Source organism: Protopterus annectens, chromosome 1.part1 (assembly GCF_019279795.1).
Source record: "Protopterus annectens isolate FY-2018-M chromosome 1.part1, PAN1.0, whole genome shotgun sequence".
Taxonomy (NCBI): Eukaryota; Metazoa; Chordata; order Ceratodontiformes; family Protopteridae; genus Protopterus; species Protopterus annectens.
Genome location: NC_056726.1, coordinates 130,156,092 through 130,178,362, shown reverse-complemented (window position 1 = coordinate 130,178,362; position 22,271 = coordinate 130,156,092). Strand labels below are relative to the sequence as shown.

Below are 22,271 nucleotides of genomic sequence, written 5' to 3'. Positions count from 1 at the left end.
AGTTAGCAAATGTTAGAGGTAAGATGGGGAAGAAAGAGGTAACCGTGAGCCTGTGTTTTGGAGTGCAACGAGTTGGCAGATCTTAAAAATTCCATCACAGTACTCTGTCAGAAATACTGGGTGAGCAAATGACTGTAACTAAGGATACCTTTTTTTTTTTTTCCCAGCTGGGACACAGAATCTGAATTGCCAAAATATAGTAAGCCCTTAAGTTTAATTACGCCAGCAGCTAAAAATATCAATTTCTAGAAAATGGAAACCAAAGTCTAACTCAACTGTATATTAAGTACTGAATATTATGAAAGAGATGAAAATGGAAGAGGGCTCTTTAGAAAAAGGGGAGGGGCAAATAAATGGAAATTGTGGAAAAAGGGAATTCAGCAATTTATGTAATGTCAGACTGAATTACAAAGAAAAGATTTGTGATGTATAATGTATGTAAATACAAAAACATGTTAATACTGCTTGGTTTCTTTTCTGTATGTTTATTTAATTATTACTCAAGACATGGGTAAAGGTGTTAAAAAGCATACACTTTTCCACAGAAAAGGAGACCCTACTAAGCTCAGCTAAACACACCTGATGAGGAGAAGCCTCTTGGTAGCCTCAATCATCTCTGAGACTATGTGTGGGTGATCTAGCAGGAGCCAAGCCCAAACGTGGAGCTAAATCACTCTCTCAGAGGGACAGTTGAATGCAATATACTGAAAGGCTGACACCACACTATTCTTCACTGCCATACGGTGAAAAAAAATTTTTTTGTTCCAAATGGAAAGTGAATCAGAACAAAGTACAGTTTTGTACCTACCATAAATGTAGATGTCCGATAGGTATGCATCTGCAGTCATAACATATGGGTTGTCCTGCCTCAGGCAGCCCTTCGGTCGGCCGGATTCCAAAGTCTGGGTCTGGCCTCGGCTGATGTCGCACTTTCCCCGACGTCAGAGCGTCTGGGGTATAAAAGCATCAGCCGACGCCATTTCTTGCCCCAGATGCCAGGTGCCCTCTAGGAAGGCTAAATTTGGATAAATGCTGAAAAGTTCCAAACATTTGCAAAATTATATACATGTATAAACAAACAAATACACCATAATAGATTCCCCCAGCTAGCTAAAAGAGGGGTAAGTACCCTAGGAATACCACAGAGGGGTAGGAGGGAGGGTAATCCTGACTGCAGATGCATACCTATCGGACATCTACATTTATGGTAGGTACAAAACTGTACTATGTCCTTCAAGGATGCATCTGCAGTCATAACATATGGGTAGAATACCATAGCCAATCTGGGGGAGGAGGTACTAAGAAAAGGATGGTGTAGTTAAGATCCCCTGCAGGACTGCAGTAGCAAAACCTGCTCTGGATCTGGAGTATAAAGGTAGATTGTAATGCTTGGCAAATGTATGCACGGAGCTCCAAGTAGCAGCTTCTAAAATGTCCTTGGTAGCCACTCCTCGTAGGAAGGTTGTAGTGGTGGCCGTGGCCCTTGTGGAATGAGGCCTGATGTTTTCAGGAACTGTCTTTCCATGAAAGGAGTAACAAAATCGAATGCAATTTCCTATCCATTTTGAAACTGTCTGTTTGGAAATTGTTCTTCCTTGCACCCCAGTAGCATATGCTACAAAAAGTTGGTCAGTTTTTCTGCTAGTTTTTGTTCTGTCCAAGTAGTAGTGTAGTTGTCTGTGTATATCCAGGGTGTGCAAAAGTTTTTCCCCTCTATTCTGTGGATTAGGGAAGAACGTAGGCAGGTGAATAGCTTGGTTCAAGGATACCCTAGATACCACCTTTGGCATAAAAGTAGGATTGGTTCTTAGTGAAACTCTGTCCTGGTGGAAAATAAGAAATGGCTGCACTGCCATTAATGCTTGTAACTCAGATACCCTTCTTGCTGAAGTAATTGCCAGAAGGAATGCAGTCTTCCAAGACAGAAACTGTAGATCTGTTGATGCTGCTGGTTCAAAAGGAGGAAGTGTCAGTTTCTCCAGCACAAAGTTGAGATCCCAAGCAGGTAGAGGGGGGTCTTCTTGGAGGTTTAATATTTTTGATCCCTCTCAGAAATTGTCTGAGGAGAGGGTGCGAGAAGATAGGTGGATCCACATTGTATTCTGCTGAAATTGCTGAAGAATGAATCTTAATGGAAGAATAGGACAGCCCATTGTGGAACAATTCTGCTAAGTATTCTAGGATATGTGTTATGTTTGCCACCATGACATCTGAGCCTTTTGATGTGCTCCAACTGAGAAATCTCTTCCATTTAGCTGAGTATGTCTTCCTTGTGGAAGGCCTGCGAGCCTCCAAGTTAATGTCCTTCACCCTCTGAGATAAAACAGGTGGATTTGGATTTAAGGAATTTTCCAGGCAGTTAGCTGCAATGTTTTCAAGTTGGGATGCAGGGTCTTGAAATTGTTCTGCGTCAGAAGAAGAGGCCATAGGGGGAGAGGCCATGATTTTGCCTGAGACATGCTTCTCAATAATGGATACCAGTGTTGCCTTGGCCAGTCTGGAGCTATTAGTATCACTCTTGGCTGTTCCTCCCTGATCTTCAGTAGAACCTTGTACATCAATGGGAGAGGTGGGAAGGCATATACTGTTAGGGCTTTCCAGCTGAAAGAGAGAGAGTCCACCCTCCAAGCTTGTGGGTGGTATGTCCTTGAGCAGAATGTCCTCAGTTGATGGTTGAGTGGGGAGGCGAACAGATCTATCTCCGGCATTCCCCATGTCTTTGCTATGAGTTGGAAGACGTCCGGGTGCAGCATCCATTCGTGTGCATCCATGGTAGTTCTGCTTAAGCTGTCCGCCAGTGTATTTTCTTTCCCTGGCAAGAATTGGGACTGTAGTTGGATACTGAGATTCAGGCATAGTTCCCACAGATTCATAGCCATTCGGCATAGTGGGTAAGAGTGTGTGCCTCCCTGCTTGTTTATGTACCACATGACCATGGTGTTGTCTGTCCTTATTAACAGGTGTCCTGGTTGGAGGAAGGGTTTGAATGCCTCGATTGCATGCTTCACTGCCAGCATTTCCTTTTGGTTTATGTGCATGCTTAGCTGTCCTTGAGGCCATAGGCCTTGGATACATTTGCCCTCCATGTGTGCTCCCCATCCTCGGTCTGAGGCATCCGTGGTGATGGTCTGCCTTGGTTTTGGTTTGTTGAAAGGCAACCCTCTGTTGGACTGGCAGGCCTGAGCCCACCACAGGAATTCCTTTTGAAGGCATGGAATGATTGGTATCATGGTTTCTAAACTGTGACTGTGTTGAGACCATACACTCCTTAGGTACCATTGTAATTTCCTCATATGCAGCCTGGCATGCGGTATCAGAATTATGCAGGATGCCATGTAACCCAGGGCCTGCAGGATTTTCCTTGCAGTAAGCTGAGTTTGTCTTGCCAGCATCATGAAGTAATCTGGAAGTTGTTTTGTTTTTCTTCTGTGAGAAAGGCCATTTGGGTGGTTGTGTCCAGATCTGCACCCAAAAAGGTTATCCTTTGGGATGGTACTAGTCTTGACTTTTGGATGTTGACTGTGTATCCCAAGGTCTGTAGCAGGTGTATGGCATAGGCCAAGTCGTTTATCAAATTTCCCTTGTTCTCCGCTTGTATTAGGCAGTCGTCCAGGTATGGGTAAATTTGAATTCCCTGTAGTCTGCAATGTGCAATTACTGATGCCAGGCATTTCGTGAATACTCTGGGCACAGTAGATAAGCCAAAGGGCAATGCTGAGAATTGATAATGCTCTGATCCTGCAAGAAATCTGAGGTGTCTTCTGCAACTTGGTCGAATAGGGACGTGCAGGTATGCCTCCTTGAGATCTAGAGTCACCAGCCAAGACTCCTTGCCCAACATGGGAAGAAGTTGCTGTAGGGTCAGCATTTTGAATTTTGGCACAATGAGATAAGTGTTCAGTGCGGACAGGTCGAGAATAGGCCTCCATTGATTTTCTTTTCTTGGTACAAGGAATAGTCTGGAGTAAAATCCTTGGCCTTGTTCTGAACATGGTACCTTCTCTAAGGCTTTCATCTGAAGTAGATTGTTGATCTGTGTTAAAGCCTCTGCCCTCTGATTTGGTGGAAGGTTTGGCATTCCGCTTCTTTTTGGCAAAGTGTGGAAGTGGAACCTGTATCCTTTGTCTATTATCTGCAGTGTCCATGTATCCTTTGTAATATAATGCCAGTTTTTTGAAAATAAAGCCAGCTTTCTGCCCAAGGGTGCTTCCAGTTGTTCCCTGGTAGGCGGAATCAGAGTTAAGTCATTGAGCCTGTCCTGGTGTAGTGGTTGTTGTTGTTGCTGTTGCACTACTTCTCTGGTTGGCAGGCTGCCACTGACGGCCTCTGTAGGAGCCCTTATATTGATCTCTGCCTCTAGGGCGCCTGTTCCTGCCTCTCTGGGCTCTGTCCGAGTCTGGAAAGGACCAATTCTTAGTAGGCCAGTTTCTGCTGAATCTCGGTGGTTGTACTTGCAGGAAATCTTTAACTGTTTGCACAGATTTTGCCTTTTCTTCAACCTTTTTTAAGATCTCCTGAGCAGAGGAGCCAAATAAATTTTGTTTCTCCATTGGAGCATCCAGGAGTTTAGCTTTGACATGGTCTGGCAAAGATTGTTCCTTCAGCCTGGCATGCCTACGAATAACTGCTCCAGTCATAGCTGATCTAAATGAAGCCTCCAGTGCATCATAGCCACATTTTAAGAAGTGTTTACTAACCTGTTGTGAATTGTGTACCAAATCCTGAAGGGATTTATGGTCTAGGGGTTCAGGAGAAGAAAGTTTCTTATTCAGTTCATCTAACAAATACTCTTGGTACTGTATCATATGAAATTGATAGTTTAATGCCCTGACAGAAAGAGTTGCAGAAGTATACACCTTCTTTCCCCATCTCTCTAAAGCTCTAGACTCTCTTTCAGAGGGTAGAGGATTTTTGGCAGTAGCGGCCGCAACCCCTTTAGGGCCCTGAGAAATAGTTTCTGGGTCTGCAGAATGTGCTTTATACAGATGGAAATGAGAATCTGGGACCCTGTAGTATCTGTCAGGTTTGGCAGGGGCCGGAGGAAGAGTATCAGGGGCTGTACTGACATCATTGTACACATCAATTACATTCAGAACAGGAGGTATAGCTAAGGGCCTATGTTGAGGCAAATGCAAAAAGGTCCTTAATCTTTTTCTAGAATCAGAGAAATCCTGACCTTGCCATTGAAAATGCTCTCTCATGGAGTGTAGAGTCTCACCAAAGGAAAACTCTTCAGGAGGGAGGCCGAAGGATAGATTCCTCAGCATCTGAATCCTCATAAGGCGAGTAAGCCCCTTCCTGGTGGTCTGACAACTCAGACCCATCCGTGGAATCATCTGAAGAGTGTGGGTCAGAGGGGTCAGTCCTGGGCCTTTTGTCTGGAGGAGGGTGAGAGGCCCTGTCTGGGTGAGGTTGTGAACCCCTAATTAAGGAAATAAGGTCCTCAGCAAGGCTGAGGATCTGTGAAGTAAAGGAAGGCCTCTGGGAGGTAATTTTTGTAGGCAAAGCTTTAGAAAGTTTGGCAGCTTTAGCCCTTGAAAAAGCCTGAATGGACATGGAAGCAGGGGGCCTAGCTGCCCCACGTGCAGGAGTAGAAATGTCCAAAGGTATGGTGTCGGACATTTCCTGAACACTGGTTTCGGTAGGAAGTTCTGTAGCCGACTCAGCTGGGGACTCCCGGGCCTCGGTGGTCGGATGTATGGTTTCGGAAGAAGGAATCCGAGGACTCTGTTTCGGCCGAAACCGAGACACTCGCTGTAGGCCTAGCCGTGGTTTCAGCCGAAACCGTGGGCCACGAGTGTCGGTCCTTTTCCTTGCGTTTTTTGACCATATGCGAAGTCGGAGCCGCCGACGGCATTATATAAGCAAAAGCGGCTCCAAAAAATTCCTCTGCAAACTCCGACCGACGTCTAAGAGTTCGTCGGTTGAAGGAAGCACAGGCTAAACAGGTCGATACGTCGTGGTCTGGGCCTAAGCAAGGAAGGCAGTAGGAATGGAAATCCTTATGAGGTATTTGTTTCCCACAAGTTAAACAATTATTTACTTTGTCTGACATCGGCTGAGGCAAGAAAGAGTCCCCAACGGGGTACTTAGCTTTTTTCGAAGTCTTCGGTAGCTGAATTCACTGGATCTGACCGACCGGCACTTGCGAACAGCTTCTGCTTCGGGCACCGCGTGGCAAGAAAGACTGAGGAAAATGGCGTCGGCTGATGCTTTTATATCCCAGACGCTCTGACGTCGGGGAAAGTGCGACATCAGCCGAGGCCAGACCCAGACTTTGGAATCCGGCCAACCGAAGGGCTGCCTGAGGCAGGACAACCCATATGTTATGACTGCAGATGCATCCTTGAAGGACATCCTGCCTTAACGCGGAGGTATCTTCTGCACAATTCCCTTATTGGGATATGCAGGTATGCCTCCTTTAAGTCTAGAGTCACTAACCAACTGTTCCTGCCCAGCATAGGCAGCAGCTGTTGCAAAGTCAGCATTTTGAATATTGGAATGTCCAGGTACGTGTTCAAAATCGTTAAGTCCAGTACTGGACGCCAGGCATCGTCTTTTCTGGGTACCAGGAAAAGTCTTGAATAAAAACCTTGTCCTTTTTTCCTGTTTTGGTACTGGCTGAATAGCCTTCATATCCATGAGGGTCGTAACTTGTTTCTGAGCCTCTGCCCATTGATTTTGTGGCAGATCTGGCCAACCGTTTGGAATTGGCAAAGTATGAAAATGAAAGCTGTACCCCCGGGATACCATGTTTAATACCCATTTGTCCTGGGTAATTAACTGCCAATTTTGAGCATGAAATGCTAATTTTCCCCCCAAGGGGGCTACCAAAAGATAAGTGCTTGGTGAAGGTAGAGGGAAATCATTGAGACTGCTTACTGTAGGGTTGTGCTTTGTTTCCCCCAGATTTGGAGGTGGAGGCACCCCATAACTTTGACCTGTAAGAACACAGTGATTGGTATCTAGAGCCTTTTGAGCACCTGGATTTGCCTTGAGAGGCTCTGTTGGACACAGGAAAGGACCAATGTTTAGTAGGCCAGTGCCTACTGAACCTGGGTGGCTGCACTTGTAAGAAATCTTTTACAGTTTGCATAGATTTAGCTTTGTCTTCCATTTTCTTTAAAACCTCTTCTGCCTTATTACCAGAGTATCATGCTGTAAAGAGGCATCCAACATTTAGCTTTAACATGATCAAGCAGATTTTGCTCCTTGAGCCTGGCATGCCTTCTAATCACAGATCCAGTAACTGCGGCCCTGCAAGAGGCCTCCAAGGAATCAAAACCACATTGCAAAGTATGCTTTCCAACCTGTTCTGCTGTATGCAGTAATTCCTGTAATTCTTTATTTTCCACACAATCAGAAATCAACATCAATTTCTGTTTCAATAAGCCCTTAACATGCTGTTGATATTTAAGCATATGAAACTGGCAGTTTAAGACCCTAAATGCCAAGGTTGCAGACGTATAAACCTTCTTTCCCAGTCTATCCAACGCCCGGGAATCTCTATCAGAGGGGGTAGGATTTTTGGCTGTAGAGGCCTTTACACCTTTGGGACCCTGTGAGACAGTCTCAGGATCAGCAGCAGGATTTTTGAATAGAAATTTATGGGAGTCAGGAACCCTGTAATATCGGTCTGGCTTACTAGGAGTTGGAGGTAGGGAATCAGGAGCCATGCTTGATTCCGAAAACACATCAACAATGTCTAATACAGGAGGTATTGCCAAAGGCCTATGCTGAGGAAGAAGGAAATCCCTAAGCCTCTTTTTTGACAGAGAAATCCTGTCTCTCCCAATGAAAATGTTCCCTTAAAGTATGCAAGGTTTCTCCAAAAGAATAATGCTCAGGAGGAGATGCAGATGGGATGGATTCTTCTGCATCTGAATCCTCATTAGGTGGAATAGAAAATTCCTGATCAGAAGAGGAATCAGAAGAAATGGAAACTTGATCTGAAGATTCATAATCAGTGTCTTGCCTAGGCCTCTTAGTGGGGGGGGGGGTTGTGAACCCCTGATCAAGGTAATTAAGTCCTCAGCCATTTTGATCATCTGTTTTTTTAAGCATAGGGGCCTGAGCACGTGGCTCATGCGTCATTTTTTTTAGACTTAGAAGTTTTTGATCTTGTTTTCGAAGCTGGTGTCTGTTTTATATAAAAATGTTGAGGCCTGAAAACACCCTCAGAAGCCAATGCCTGCTCTGCGGCTCTGGACCTATCCAAGGGAGAGACATCTGCAGGTTCAATACTCTGAGAATCTCGCAGCATGGGTCTCGGTAGAGGCCTGCGACTCAAAAGTAGCGGGTATCAGGGGCTGCGAAAGCGCCGGAGTATCGGCAAACCGGCGACTGGTTTAGGAGAAGCGTCGTCGTCGGTTTTGGACCTCTGTCTTGTCTCTGTCTTTCTTTGCATTTTTTGTGAACTCCGGTAGTCGAATTGCTAACCAATGACATTTCAGGATAATTAAATCTGGATCCAAAATATTTTGAAGCAAAAATATACGGATGCTTAATAGTGCGTTGGTTATATGTAGCACAAAACCGACAGCAAGACACGTTATGATCTGGGGCCTAGGCAAGGAATACAGTACAAATGAAAATCCTCATGAGGTATTTGCTTCCCACAAGTAATGCAATTATTAACTTTTACTGACATTGGTATGGAGCAAGAAAAAGTTTCCCCAACGGGGTACTTCGCTTTAGTTTAAGACTTCGGTTCTGAAACTCAAATGCGAAAATTTCAGGAGTTGGCCGACTGGCACTTGCGAACTGCTTCTGCTTCGGGCACCGCGCAGCAAGAAAGACCGAATAAAATGGCGCTGACTGCATGTTTTATACCCCCTGACTACCTAACTTCATGGAAGAGGAGACAGCAACTGACGCAGGACCAAAGACTTTGATATTCAGGCCAACTGAGGGCAAACTGCCAACAGATTACCCAAATGTAATGACAAACCGTGAAACACGAAGAACATTTTGATAGTTCTGCTGAGACAGTAGATGAGGTGTCCGAGGCACAGGTACCACGGAGGAAGGTGTAACATATTCCATATAAGCAGGTACCAGTGTTGGCGAGGCCAGTCTGGAGCAATCAGAATTATTTTTGGTTTTTCCTGTCTGACTTAGTAAAACCTTGGAGAGCAGAGGCAGAGGGGGAAAGGCATAAACTAATAGGTTTTTCCAGCTGAAGGATACAGCATCTACTTTCCAAGCTTTTTTGTGAAGAATTCTTGTGCAGAATTTGTCCAACTGATAGATCTTTTTGCCTCTCCCCAAAACTATGTCTGGGCTCCCCCATTTTCGTGTCAACATGCTGAAGAACTGTGGATCCAGTTTCAATTTGTGTGGGTCCATAAGGTTTCTACTTAGTTCGTCTGCCAGAGTATTTTGCTTTCCTGGCAAGAACTGAGCTTGTAGATGTACTTGGTAAGTCAAGGCTGTGTTCCACAAGGCCATGGCTAATCTGCAAAGGGGGTAGGAGTGGGTACCCCCCTGCTTGTTTATGTACCACATAACTGTGGTGTTGTCGGTCTTTATCAGTAGTTGCCCTGGATGAAGGAAGTCCTTGAAGGCTGTCAGAGCATTCTGTACAGCTAGCATTTCTTTCTTTCTGGTTGATATGTAGATGCATTTGAATTGGGCTCCATTCGCCCTGAATGCATCTCCCTGCCAGAGGGGCCCCCCAAGCACAGTCTGATGCGTCTGTAGTCAGGGTTTGGGTGGCAACGGGTAGAATGAATGACAGTCCCTTGTTTTGGTGAGAGGCCTCTGCCCACCATAGGAACACCTGTTTCAGGCAAGGAATTAGAGGAATCATTGTTTCAAGGCTATGACAATGTGGACTCCATAAGCTTTTTAGGTACCATTGAAGTTTCCTCATATGCAGTCTTGCATATGGAATTAGTAGAATGCAGGAAGCCATGAACCCCAAAGTCTGCAGAATTTGTCTTGCAGATAGCTGGGTATTTGGGGCCACTTGTTTTGAAGTATGTCATCAATTGAATTTGTTTGTCTGGCATGAGGTAAGCCATCTGGGCAGTTGTATTCAAGCTTGCACCCAGGAACGCAATTATTTGAGAGGGTACCAGTTGTGATTTCTTTTCATTTATGGTGTATCCTAGGCATGCTAGAAGCCTTTTTACAACCACCAGATGTTGTAGAAGAGTGTCCTTGTTTTCTGCCTGAATTAGACAATCGTCCAGATAAGGATAAATTTGAATGTTTCTTTGTCTACAAAATGCAATCACTGGTGCCAGGCACTTTGTGAAGACCCTGGGAGCAGTAGATAAGCCAAAGGGAAGTGCAGAGAACTGGTAATGCAAATAGCCTGCTTTGAAGCGAAGGTATCTTCTGCAAGATTACCTGATTGAGATATGCAGGTAAGCCTCTTTTAAGTCTAGAGTTACCAACCAGGCATCCTTGCCTAGCATAGGCAGTAACTGTTGTAGAGTCAGCATCTTGAATTTAGGAATGTCCAGGAAGGTATTTAGAATCGATAAGTCCAGAATTGGATGCCATGATTTGTCTTTTCTGGGTACCAAGAAAAGTCTTGAATAAAAACCTTGTCCTTTTTCCTTTTCTGGTACTGGTTGAATAGCCCCCATTATCCATGAGGGACATGACTTGTTTCTGGGCCTCTGCCCACTGATTTGGAGGCAGATCTGGCCATCCGTTTGGAATTGGCAACGTGTGGAAATGAAATCTGTATCCCTGGGATACTATATTTAAGACCCACTTGTCCTGGGTGATTAGATGCTAATTTTGAGCATGAAGTGCTAGTTTTCCCCCCAAAGGGGCTGCCAAAAAATAAGTGCTTGGAAATGGCAGAGGAAAGTCAGACTGTTTACCGTAGAGGAGGTGCTTTGCTACTTCCAGATTTGGAGGTGGAGGCACCCCATTGTCTTGTTCTGCAAGTTCCTTGTGACTGAAACCTGGAGCATTTGGAGTGTTTGGGTTTGACCTGAGCGGCTCTGTTGGGTACTGGAGCGGACCATTTCTTAGTAGGCCAGTGCCTACTGAACCTGGGTGGCTGCACTTAAGAAATTTTTTACAGTTTGCATAGATTTAGCTTTGTCTTCCATCTTTCAAAACTTCCTTCTGCCTTATTATCAAATAAGACTGTCCTGTTGTAAAGGAGCATCCAACAATTTAGCTTTAAACATGATCAGGCAGATTTTGCTCCTTGAGCCAAGCATGCCTTCTTATCACAGATCCAGTTATGGCGGCCCTGCAAGAGGCCTCCAAGGAATCAAAACTACATTGCAAAGTATGCTTTCCAACTTGTTCAGCTGAATGCAATAAATCCTGTAACTTCATTTTCCACACAGTCAGAAATCATCATCATTTTCTGTTTAAGTAAGACCATGACATGCTGTTGATATTTAAGCATATGAAATTGACAGTTTAAAGCCCTGATCGCCAGGGTTGCAGATGTATAAACCTTCTTACCCCCATCTATCCAGCGCCCTGGAATCTCTATCAGAAGGGGTAGAATTTTTAGCAATAGAAGCCTTAACACCCTTGGGACCCTGAAAAATTGTTTCAGGGTCAGCAGTAGGGTTTTTGAAAAGAAATTTGAGAGAGTCAGGAACCCTGTAATATCTGTCTGGCTTACTAGGACCTGGAGGCAGGGAATCAGGAGCCATTCTGGATTCTGAGAAAACATCATAAACAATGTCTAAAACAGGAGGTATAGCCAAAGGCCTATGCTGAGGAAGAAGGAAATCCCTAAGTCTCTTTTTGGATTCTGAAATATCCTGACTCTTCCAATGAAAACGTTCCCTTAAGGTATGCAAAGTTTATCCAAAAGAAAAATCCTCAGGAGCAGAAGCAGAAGGGATGGATACTTCTGCATCAGAGTCCTCATAAGAGGGAATAGAAAATTACTGATCAGAAGAGGAATCAGAAGAAATGGAAACCTGATCTGAAGATTCATAATCAGTGCCTTGCCTAGGCCTCTTAGCAGGAGGGGGTTGGGAACCTCTGGTCAAGGTAATTAAATCCTCAGCCATTTTGATCATTTGTTTTTTAGGCATAGGGGCCTGAACACATGGCTCATGCGTGGGTTTTTTAGACATAGAAGTTGGTTTTGGCCTTGTTTTTGATGATGGCGTCGGTTTAATATACAGATCTTTAGGCCTGAAAACGCCCTCAGAAGCCGGCGCCTGCTCAGCGGCTCTGGACCCATCCAAGGGAGAGACATCCGCGGGTTCAATACTTGAAGAATCTCGCAGCATACCGGACTCCGAATGGGTCTCGGTAGAGGCCTGCAAATCAAAAGTAGCAGGCATCAGGGGCTGCAAAAGCACCCCACTGAGTACCGGCGACTGGTTTAGGAGAAGCTTTGTCGTCAGTTTTGGACCTCGACGGTCTGTCTCTGTTTTTTGCTTTGCGTTTTTTGTGAATTGCGGTAGTCAGACTGCTAACCGACGACATTTCAGGATAGTTAAATCTTGAGCCAAAGTATTTAAAAGCAAAAATATACTGACGCTTAACAGTGCGTTGGTTAAACAAAACCGACAGCAAGGCATGTTGCTGTTAGGATCCAAAGAAGGTACACCTACAAATGAATTATCTGTCAGATCCTAAGCTTAGGAGCAGAGAATCTGTTGGATTCCAGGGCTAGGATCCTATGAAAAGGGTTACTAAGAAAACGGACTGCCACAGAGGAAGAAGCACTAGCCTCAGGGGGAGACTGCAGCCGATCAGCTCCAAACAACCTTGGATCCAAAGAAATTTAAAACAATCTGAAGTGTTTAATTACAAAAAACCTGCCTGGATCAAAGAATAACTTTGGATCTGAAGGAGCCCCAAGGATCTTCGGGTCCAAATACATGTATGTTGGTTCCATTTTTTTTTCCCCTAAAAACAGTCTTGAAGGGGTGTGAGCCCCTGAGGAAACCATTGTAGTGACTGACTGTTCTGCTGTCTGTAAAAAATTAAGCACATTTCTCCGCTTCTCTGAGCAACAACCTAGCCTTGCTAACCATGCTTCTCAACCTCCTAAAGCAAGTCTAGGCCAAGCCACAAACAAATTACTACTCTTACAAACCTAGGCTTTGCATGAAGTCTGAAAAAGAAAGGTCTGGCATTATTTTCTAGCTTCAATCTTTACAGTGTAGCCACTAACTCACCAGAAGACCCAATTAAGAAAAAATTAGGGACATATACAAACAACTATATGGATGAGAGGCATGGCACTAACCCAGGACTCTCACTCGGGACCAGCAAGCAAGTGAAGCATCACAGGACCACACAAGCTGAACAACTAGACAGTCCGCCGTTACCGCCTCCTTGTCTATAATTCCACATGCCCCCCCCCTTACACAGGGAGGGAGAACCTATGAAAGAATCCAACAAAAAGGGCCATGTCACATCTCGCAACCAAAAACAGACAGTAACCATGAACAGCGTGAGTCATCCTAGGAAGGAAACCAAAAAACAAGTCTGCACCACAAGGGGGAAGCAACAGAAAACCAAGGTCACAAATCCCACGACTGCAAGATCAGTACCACAATGGATAATCACAAGTGTATAAGTGATGGCCAGACCGTCACCAATGCAATAGCAAACATCCCTCACAGTGAAAAAATGCTGCACCTCCACAACCAAAGGAGCCAAGAGCATGAGGCAGAAAGTACAGTTGTGTACACTTACCATAAATGTAGATGTTCGAGTGTATTCACTGTTGCAGTGCTAACAAATGGGTTATCCAGCTCCCGGTAGCCCTCGATCGGCCAGAATACCAAAGGTAAGTAAAAATTACGTTGGCTGTCATCGGTTGTAAAGGACGTCGGGGGAGTCCGATACAAAAAGGAGGCAGCCAATGTCACTTCCTCAGTCTTTCTTGCCAAAACAGTCAGAAGCCTCAAGAAAACGAGGATTAAACTAAATTTAGCCTGTACCTTAGGAAAAGAGAAAAAAGGGGTAAGGAGGAAGGGAAAGCAGGACTGCAACAGTGAATACACTCGAACATCTACATTTATGGTAAGTGTGCACAACTGTACTATGTTAATCGTGTTTCACTGTTGCAGTCCTAACCAATGGGTTGATTACCAAAGCCAGAGAAAAGGGAGGAGGAACCAATAGAATCAAGGATTGGAGATAATGCCCTGCAGAACAGCAGTGGCAAACCCTGCCCTGGTTTTTGAAAACAAAGGCAAATTATAATGCTTTGTGAAAGTGTGAACAGAAGACCATGTGGCAGCTTCCAAAATGTCTTTAGTAGGGACACCGTTTAAAAAGGCTGCAGAAGTGGAAGCTGCTCCAGTTGAGTGGGTCCTAACCCCTTGAGGAGGAACCGTGCCATGAAAGGAATAACAAAAAAATAATACAAAGAGCAATACATTTAGAAATGGTTTGTTTAGAAATAGCCTTGCCCTGGGCTCCAGGGGCAAAGCTGGCCAATAGCTGAACTGATTTCAAAAGGTCTTTAGTCCTGTCCATGTAAAACCTGAGCTGTCTATGCACATCAAGAGAATGTAGGATCCTCTCACCTCTATTTCGAGGATTAGGAAAAAAGGTAGGAAGGTGTATGGACTGATTAAGATTCAGACTAGAAACCACCTTAGGCATTAAGGAGGGGATGGTTCTCCAGAGAGACCCTATCTGCATGGAAAATAAGAAAAGGCTCCACAGCCAAAGCCTGCAGCTCCAAAACCCTCCTTGCTGAAGTTACAGCCAAGAGGAAGGCAGTCTTCCATGAGAGAAACTTTAAATCTGCAGTGGCAGCTGGCTCAAAAGGAGGAAAGGTGAGTTTCTCTAGAACAAAATTAAAATCCCAGGCTGGAGTAGGCACCCTTCTGGGAGGTTTTAAGTTGCAAGCACCCCCGAGAAACATTTTAATCGGAGGATGAGAGAAAATGGGTTGTTCAAAAGAACAATGAGCAGAAATGGCTGAAGCATGGATCTTGATAGAGGAAAAAGAAAGACTACCCTGAAGCAAATCAGCCAGGTATTCCAGCATCAGAGGAAGAGTTGGCCAAGAAGATTCCCCTCTAGCCTGCATCCAAAGAGAATCTTTCCCATTTGCCAGCATAAGACTTCCTAGTGCTAGGCCTCCTGGCCTCCTTCAGCATATCAACCACCTGCTGGGACAGGGAAGAAGAATAGGATGGAGTTATACAATGAACCAAGCTGCCAAATGGAGAGACTGAAGATGTAGAATGTTTCCCCCTTAGTGAACCAAAAGATCTGGCCTCAGAGGAAGATGCCAAAGAGGAAACTGGGAAAGACTGCAAAGCAGTGGATACCAATGCTGCCTGGGCCAGTCCGGTGCTATGAGAATATTCCATGGTCGTTCGTCCCTGATCTTCAATAATACTCTACGAAGAAGAGGGAAGGCATAAACTGATGGCAGCATCCATAGGAAGGACAGAGCATCCACTCTCCAGGCTCTGCGGTGATGCTGCCCGTTGCAAAAAAAGAGGCAGAAGATGGCTGGCTGGAAGAGACGAGATCCACTTGAGGAGTTCCCCAAGAATGAACAATGAATGATGCTGTAAAAAAACTACTTTGTTCAGCTGCCACTCGTGAAGATCCAGGGTCTGTCTGCTGAACTGGTCTGCTAAAACACTGAGCCTTCCTGGAAGGAACTGAGCTAGGAAATGCAGGCCTAGGGATGCTGCTATGGATCAAAGACTCATGTTCTGTATGCACAGGAGGTAAGAATGAGTCCCCCTCCCTGCTTGTTGATGTACCACATAACTGTGGTGTTGTCTGTCCTGACAAGCAGGGTCCCTGGAGAAAGAAGATGCTTGAAAGCTAGTAAAGCCTGCTGGACTGCCATCAACTCAATTTATGTGCAGGTGCATCTGCTGGGCATTCCAACTTCCCTGCATGCATCTGCCATTCAGGTGAGCTCCCCAGGAATAGTCCAATGAGTCTGTGGTAAGAACTTAAGTGGCCAGATGTGGGCAAAAAGGCATGCCTTTGTTCTGTAGACAGGCTGTTGCCCATCAAAGAAACTCTGTCCGCAAACAAGGAAGCAGAGGAATTATCACATCCAGGTCCTGTGTGTGTTGACACCAAGTGTTTTTGAGGTACCAGTGTAATTTCCTCATATGCAGTTTTGCATATGGAATCACGAGAATGCAAGAGGCCATGAATCCCACAGCTTGCAGGGAGCTGGGACAGGCTTGCCAAAATCCATGAAGTAAACTGAAAGAGTTGTCTGCTTCTCCCGGGCGGCTATGTTCAGACTCGCTCCAAGAATGTAATCTCTTTGGATGGCACCATTTTCGATTTTTCCACATTGAGAGTGTAACCCAGGGAAGAGAGAAGAGTCTTTACAAATTCTAGATCCTTTAGCAGCTGTTCTTGAGAATTTGTTTGAATTAGACAGTCACACAAGTATGGATAAATCTGAATTTTCTTTTGCCTGAAAAAAGCAATGACTGGAGCCAGGCACTATGTGAAAACTCTAGGAGCAGTAGATAAGCCAAAGGGCAGCGCAGAGAATTGAGAATGTTGCTTGCTCACCCTGAAACGAAGGTATTGCCTGCAGCCTTCCCTGATAGGGATGTGCAGATAAGCTTCTTTGAGATCCAATGTTACCAGCCAGGAATCCTTTTCCAACACTGGCAGTAACTGATGCAGAGTGAGCATTTTGAACTTTGGAATTATCAAGAAAGTATTCAGGATGGATAGATCCAGGAAAGGATGCCAGGTGCCTTCTTTTTTTGGAACTAGGAAAAGCCTGGAATAGAATCCCTGGCCTACCTGCTGAGCAGGAACTGATTCTATTGCTCCCAGATGTAACAGAGACAACATTTGCTTTTCTACTTCTGCCCTTTGGTTTGAAGGCGCATCCGGGAATCCTTTGGGTACTGGAAAGGTGTAGAAAGAAAACTTGTGCCCTAGGGATACAGTTCTGAGTACCCATTTGTCATCAGTGATGGTAGCCCAAACATTCGCAAACAGTGACAACCTTCCCCCTAAAGGACTCTCTGGGCAGGCAAGAACAGGCAGAAGTTGGACAGAGTAATTGAGAATGTTTAGACTGAGATGCAGGTTTAGAACTTCCCGCCTTGGAAGAGGAAGCCTGCCAACGCTTAGACCTTTGAGGGGTAGCCCCCTGCCCCCTAGAAGATTTGTAACCTCTAGTTCTAGGACGGCTCTGTCTGCTAGTATCAGGGACTGTCCAACTCTTAAAAGGGTAATTCCTGCTAAAGCAAGGAGGCTGAACTTGCAGAAAAGTCTTTAACTGTCTGCATTGACTTGGCCTTGTCTTCCATCTTCATGAGCACTTCCATCTTCATGAGCACTTCCTCTGCTTTGCTGCCAAAAGACTGTCCTTATGCAAAGGCACATCTAAAAGCTTAGCCTTAACAGGCTCTGGTAGGGGCTGCTCCCTGAGCCAAGCGTGTCTTCTAATAACAGAGCCAGTAGCTGTAGCCCTACAGGGGGCTTCTAGAATGTCAAAGTCACTGGACTAGACTGGCAGAATTCAGCAAATCCTGCATACCCTTACTCTCTGCCAACTGAGGCACACCTGCTATTCTAGATTTAATAGCTTCCAAGGTGTGCTGCTGGTACTTCAGCATATAAAAAAGACAATTAGTAGACAGAATAGCAAGAGTGGCAGAGGTATAAACCTTTTTACCCCACCTATCTAGGTTCCTGGATTCCCTGTCAGAAGGAACAGGCTTTTTAGTAACAGTGGCTTTAACTCCTTTAGGGCCTTAAGACATAACCTCCATATCAGCCAACTGATTCCTGAAAAGAAACACATGAGAATCAGGTACTCTACAGTACCAGTCAGCTTTCCTGGGAGCAGGAGGAACCGAATTTGGAGTCAAGGAATTTGCCAGAAAATCATCAACCACTTCCAACACAGGAAGAATAGCCAAAGGTTTATGCTGAGGCAAATCCAAAAACTCCCTAATCCTTTTCTTAGAAAGGGGGCAATCCTGACTTTCCCATTTAAAATGTTCCCTGAGAGTATTTAAAGCATCACCAAAAGAGAAATCTTCTGGAGGAGAAGCAGAAGGGATGGACTTCTCTGCTTCTGAATCTCAAAAGGAGAGAAAGCTTGAGAAACGTCTCCTTCATCCACAGAAATACTAGAAGTATCTGAACGTGAAAAGGACAAAAACTCAGGAGAGACATCCCTACACCTTTTTGAAGGAGGAGGCTGTGAACCCCCTAATAAGAGTCTAAAGGACTCGGGAGGCCTGGCAACTGCCTAAGTTGCAGCCGAAGTCGTCGGTATGAACTTGCTGTCTGAATGAAGAACTGAGGTCTCTGACACCGGAGTCAGCTTCACGGCTCCGGATCCAGCTGAAGAGGCAACAGGCGGAAGGTCAGAAGGCAAAATGGATGCAGAAGGCCTGGGGACCTCAGAAATGGTCTCAACCGAGGCCTGTGGTTGAAAATCTATGGGCTGCAGGGGCTGCAAAGGTGCCTCACTGGCTACCGCATGACTGACTACCAACCTATCATCATCAGAGGACATGACCTTCGGAAGCCTGTCGCGGCCCTTATCCTTACGCTTCTTGGGGATATCCAAAGCCTGAAGACCAGCGGATGCCATACCGACAAACTTAGGCCAAACTCCAAAATGCTTAGCTAAAAGCTTAGCCCAATGACGAATAGTACGCGGATTAAAAGAAGCACAAAGATCACAATTAGGAATTTCATGGTCAAGGCCTAAACAAATAATACAACAGGAATGAAAATCTCTATAGGGAATCTGCTTTCCACAGGTAAGACAATTATTAACCTTTTCTGACATTCGTTAAGGCAAGAAAAAGAGGATCCCCAATGGGGTACTTAGCTGAAGTGGATATCAACTTCGTAGTCAGACACACAAATGGTAAACTGCTGACCGGCACTCGTGAAAGAAATGCTTCTGCTTCGGGCTCAGCGGCAAGGAAAACTGAGGAACTGACGTCGGCTGCCTCCTTTTGTATCGGACGCCCTTTACAACAGACAGCCGATGTCATTTTTACTTACCTTTGGTATTCTGGCTGATGGAGGGCTACCAGGAGCCGGATAACCCATTAGTAAGGACTGCAACAGTGAAACACGATGAACATCAGCACACGCACAGCAAACTGGAAGGAGCCATCCCCCTCCAGCACTAGCCCCACAAACAGCCAGTCAACACACTCAGTGGAAGCCCGCAAACCAGTTCAAATTGGGAAAAAAAAAAAACAAGAAACTTGAAAACAGAAAAAGTGATAAATTTATATAAACAAACCTATCAGCTTGAGACCGGAAATCCTGTGTCTGACCAGGACGGCAGCAAACGAGATTGGAGGAGGTGGGGATGATGTCATGTATTATGGGAAGAGGGAGGAGCTCGAGACTTGCATCAAAGTCTTGGAAATGTGGCCGAGTTGGATCTGTAACCCATCAATGAGGAATAATGGAACAGACATCAGATCTAGCCTTTACCCATCACGTGTCTACAGTAGCCTGGAAATCATTCTATGCTGTGTAACTTATAAACAAAGGTATGGTATCCATGTCCAAGGTGGTCAACTGTTCCACTGTAGTCAGCATTCAGACTTAACATTGAGTACACTGCCTCCACATGTATGTACTTAACCAGGCACATCCAGCAACTGGAATGTCCACAGAGGTTCCTGACTTTTTTTTTTTTTTTTTTTTTAAAAACTGTATACGAGTAACATGTCCTAATGCAGACAGCCTCTAAACCCCATCCCTGTATTCCGTCTCCTACGGCCTTGTTGAGGGGAGATCTAGGACTGGTACAAAAGGCGTCATCAGACCCCACACTGATGGACCTCCTGCATATCTGCAAAATAAAATGCACCAGAATTACCCATTATAAAGAGTTAAAATTTACCTGTGATATAAAAAGGATCTGCTGGAGACAGAGAAGTATCTATCCAAGAGACTACCCCTTCTCCAGAACAGGCTCATCATCCATGTGAAGCAAAGTTTCTCCCTACCTAACCCAATTCAAATGCAACTTGGGACAAACTGGGTGGTGAACAGGAAATTAATCCAAGGTTTGGCATCTATGTCTCTAATGGACACAGGTAGCATCTAAATAGACCCCTGGTTGCAACTATTTCATCTTCCAAGCTCCTGCTTACACTTTCCAAGGATACCAGAACTTGTCAAACATTTGGGATGCATTGCTAGGCTTACAAGGACCTCAGTGGTAATTAGAATAGTACACACCTACGAACATGTATGTCTCTGAATCACACAACATAACGTGAGCGCAGTACGTCTCACGCTGAGGCTGTTAATAAATCTCAAAGTTAATTTTCATCAATATACATCTTTCATAACGCTGAAAAAATTTAGGCAAACATGACATTGTTATTTTTATTTTTTTCAGGATTAGTACTAAGACAATCATAATTAAAAATAGCTTATAAAATTTTCAAGTAAGATTTCTGAAAAAATTACATTCCAAAAACTTTAGAGTTCTTTACAGTACTTACCCATTGTGTATTGCAGCCCTTGGGTCTTGACTACTTTTTACTTTAATCATTAGTAAGGCAAAGAGAAGAAAGAACATGGCCATGCCAAAGCACACACGGTACACTGCCTTGTATCCCACCAACACATCACAATTGACATGACCATGTATTCCTGGCACAGATGTTCCAAGTCCTCCATCACAAAATCCTGGAATCTGTAAAACCAAAATGCAAAAGACAGAAATGGTGTTCAGCTAGTCAGCAATTTATTTCCCTTCACAGCTCTGCACTTAAATAAATCTTAAATTAAAACATGTACTGGCAATTCCTACATAAAAATTACTCTAAGAACAATGCACTCTACTCTCTCGGTCATCACCAAAATAATTTATGAATGGAAATAAAAGCTGAAATGCATTTTGTTGAACAGGGACCCTAAAACAGCTTTAGAAGGCCTCCTTATTGCTTGTGCATCCTAACTGAAAAGAGGAATTTTGAAAGGTGGCAGATGGACATCTAGTGAAGCCAGAGATGTGTATAGCCTTGATAAAGCATGTCGATTAGGAAATAACTGGAAAAAATGCCTCATGTCAGTACTTCAAGTTCCAAGAGTCAGATATTTTCTGCTGGAATTTATGCAGAAACAGACCATGATTTGTTTGACAAGCCGGCAGGATGGATACTTAAAGAGTAGCAAGGCATCCCAGTCCCCACTTTTTTTTTTTTTTTTTTTTTTTTTAAACATAGCAGACCTATCTTCTTGCTGATGCAGGAACCCTGTGGAAGCATCATTAAATATGCACTACATTCAGAAAATACACGGTAAGTAATTAACACTGCATTAGTGAAACAAACCATCATCATCACTTGCTATCTTATCTATACTACCCAAAATGTTTTCCAGACTTTTTCTGCGAAAAAAAAGTTCTTAAAAAATTAACTATCCATTCTATTATTCATTTGCAGCTATTACCTGTTTCTACCTCTGCTTTACAAACTTATTATTTTAAATCAGTTTCATGTATACAAAACATGCCTTTTTCTTAAACATGCAAATGTAAATTTCTGACACGGCATGTATCCCATCTATATTAATTGAAGCAGCTTTTTTTAGTGACTTAGGTACTGAAAAAAATAAGACTGACGACAATGGTATAAAAAGTTAATGCTAAAAAAAGTCACTGTGTACACACATCAAACATTAACCCTGCAATATATATAGCATATGCAGCACTCATCTCTTACTCACAAGACTCTTGATAGCATTCTTTTTATTCAGCTTATCATCATTAACATGCATTTAAAGTTGTGGAGCACGCTGAAATAAAACATCTGTGAATTACAGAAAATAAAAACAAGAATAGAAAACAAGTAAGAAAAAGAGAAAAAAAACTGTCCATGCTGTGTTAACTTCTTAAGATTCCACCATCACTACTTGCACATTACTTGAACTTCAAGCCCATAATGGCCAAGTTTATCATATGCTTCTACCAGTGAACTGAAGGCCAAGAACAGATTCCTCCACACCATCTTAAGCTTGGGTGGAAATCAAAAAAAAAAAAACCAATGGATTTCAATAAATGTTTAAGAACCAGGGAAATGCCTTTCATTATTGTAGCAATGGCAAGTCCATAATAACAACTATGGCTCCACTTTCTATAGAAATGTGCTTCTTTTGCACTGCAACAGCTGAAACATTTTCCTTACAAGTATACAGTTGAAACATCTTCCGTACATGTAAATTTGGGGGAAAAAAATCACAACAAAAGAGATCATGTTTTTATTCATTTGAATGAGATGGCAAATTTGATGAAAATGCTGCAACTTGAAGTTCTGCTTTGTTTCTTCTGTTTAGGTGGTCTTCATACAAGCTGT

General features: G+C 44.0%; 1 protein-coding gene across 1 annotated transcript in view; it reads right to left on the bottom strand.

The window, feature by feature from the left end:
- The window catches only part of SERINC1 (serine incorporator 1), a gene marked incomplete at its 5' end in the record, with an annotated part of 787,452 nt that extends 766,841 nt beyond the window's left edge, over positions 1-20,611 (bottom strand). The window contains 1 exon segment of the mRNA XM_044073769.1: positions 20,418-20,611. Coding sequence (XP_043929704.1) covers positions 20,418-20,611 — 194 coding nt within the window.
- Positions 20,612-22,271: the final 1,660 nt, after the last annotated feature.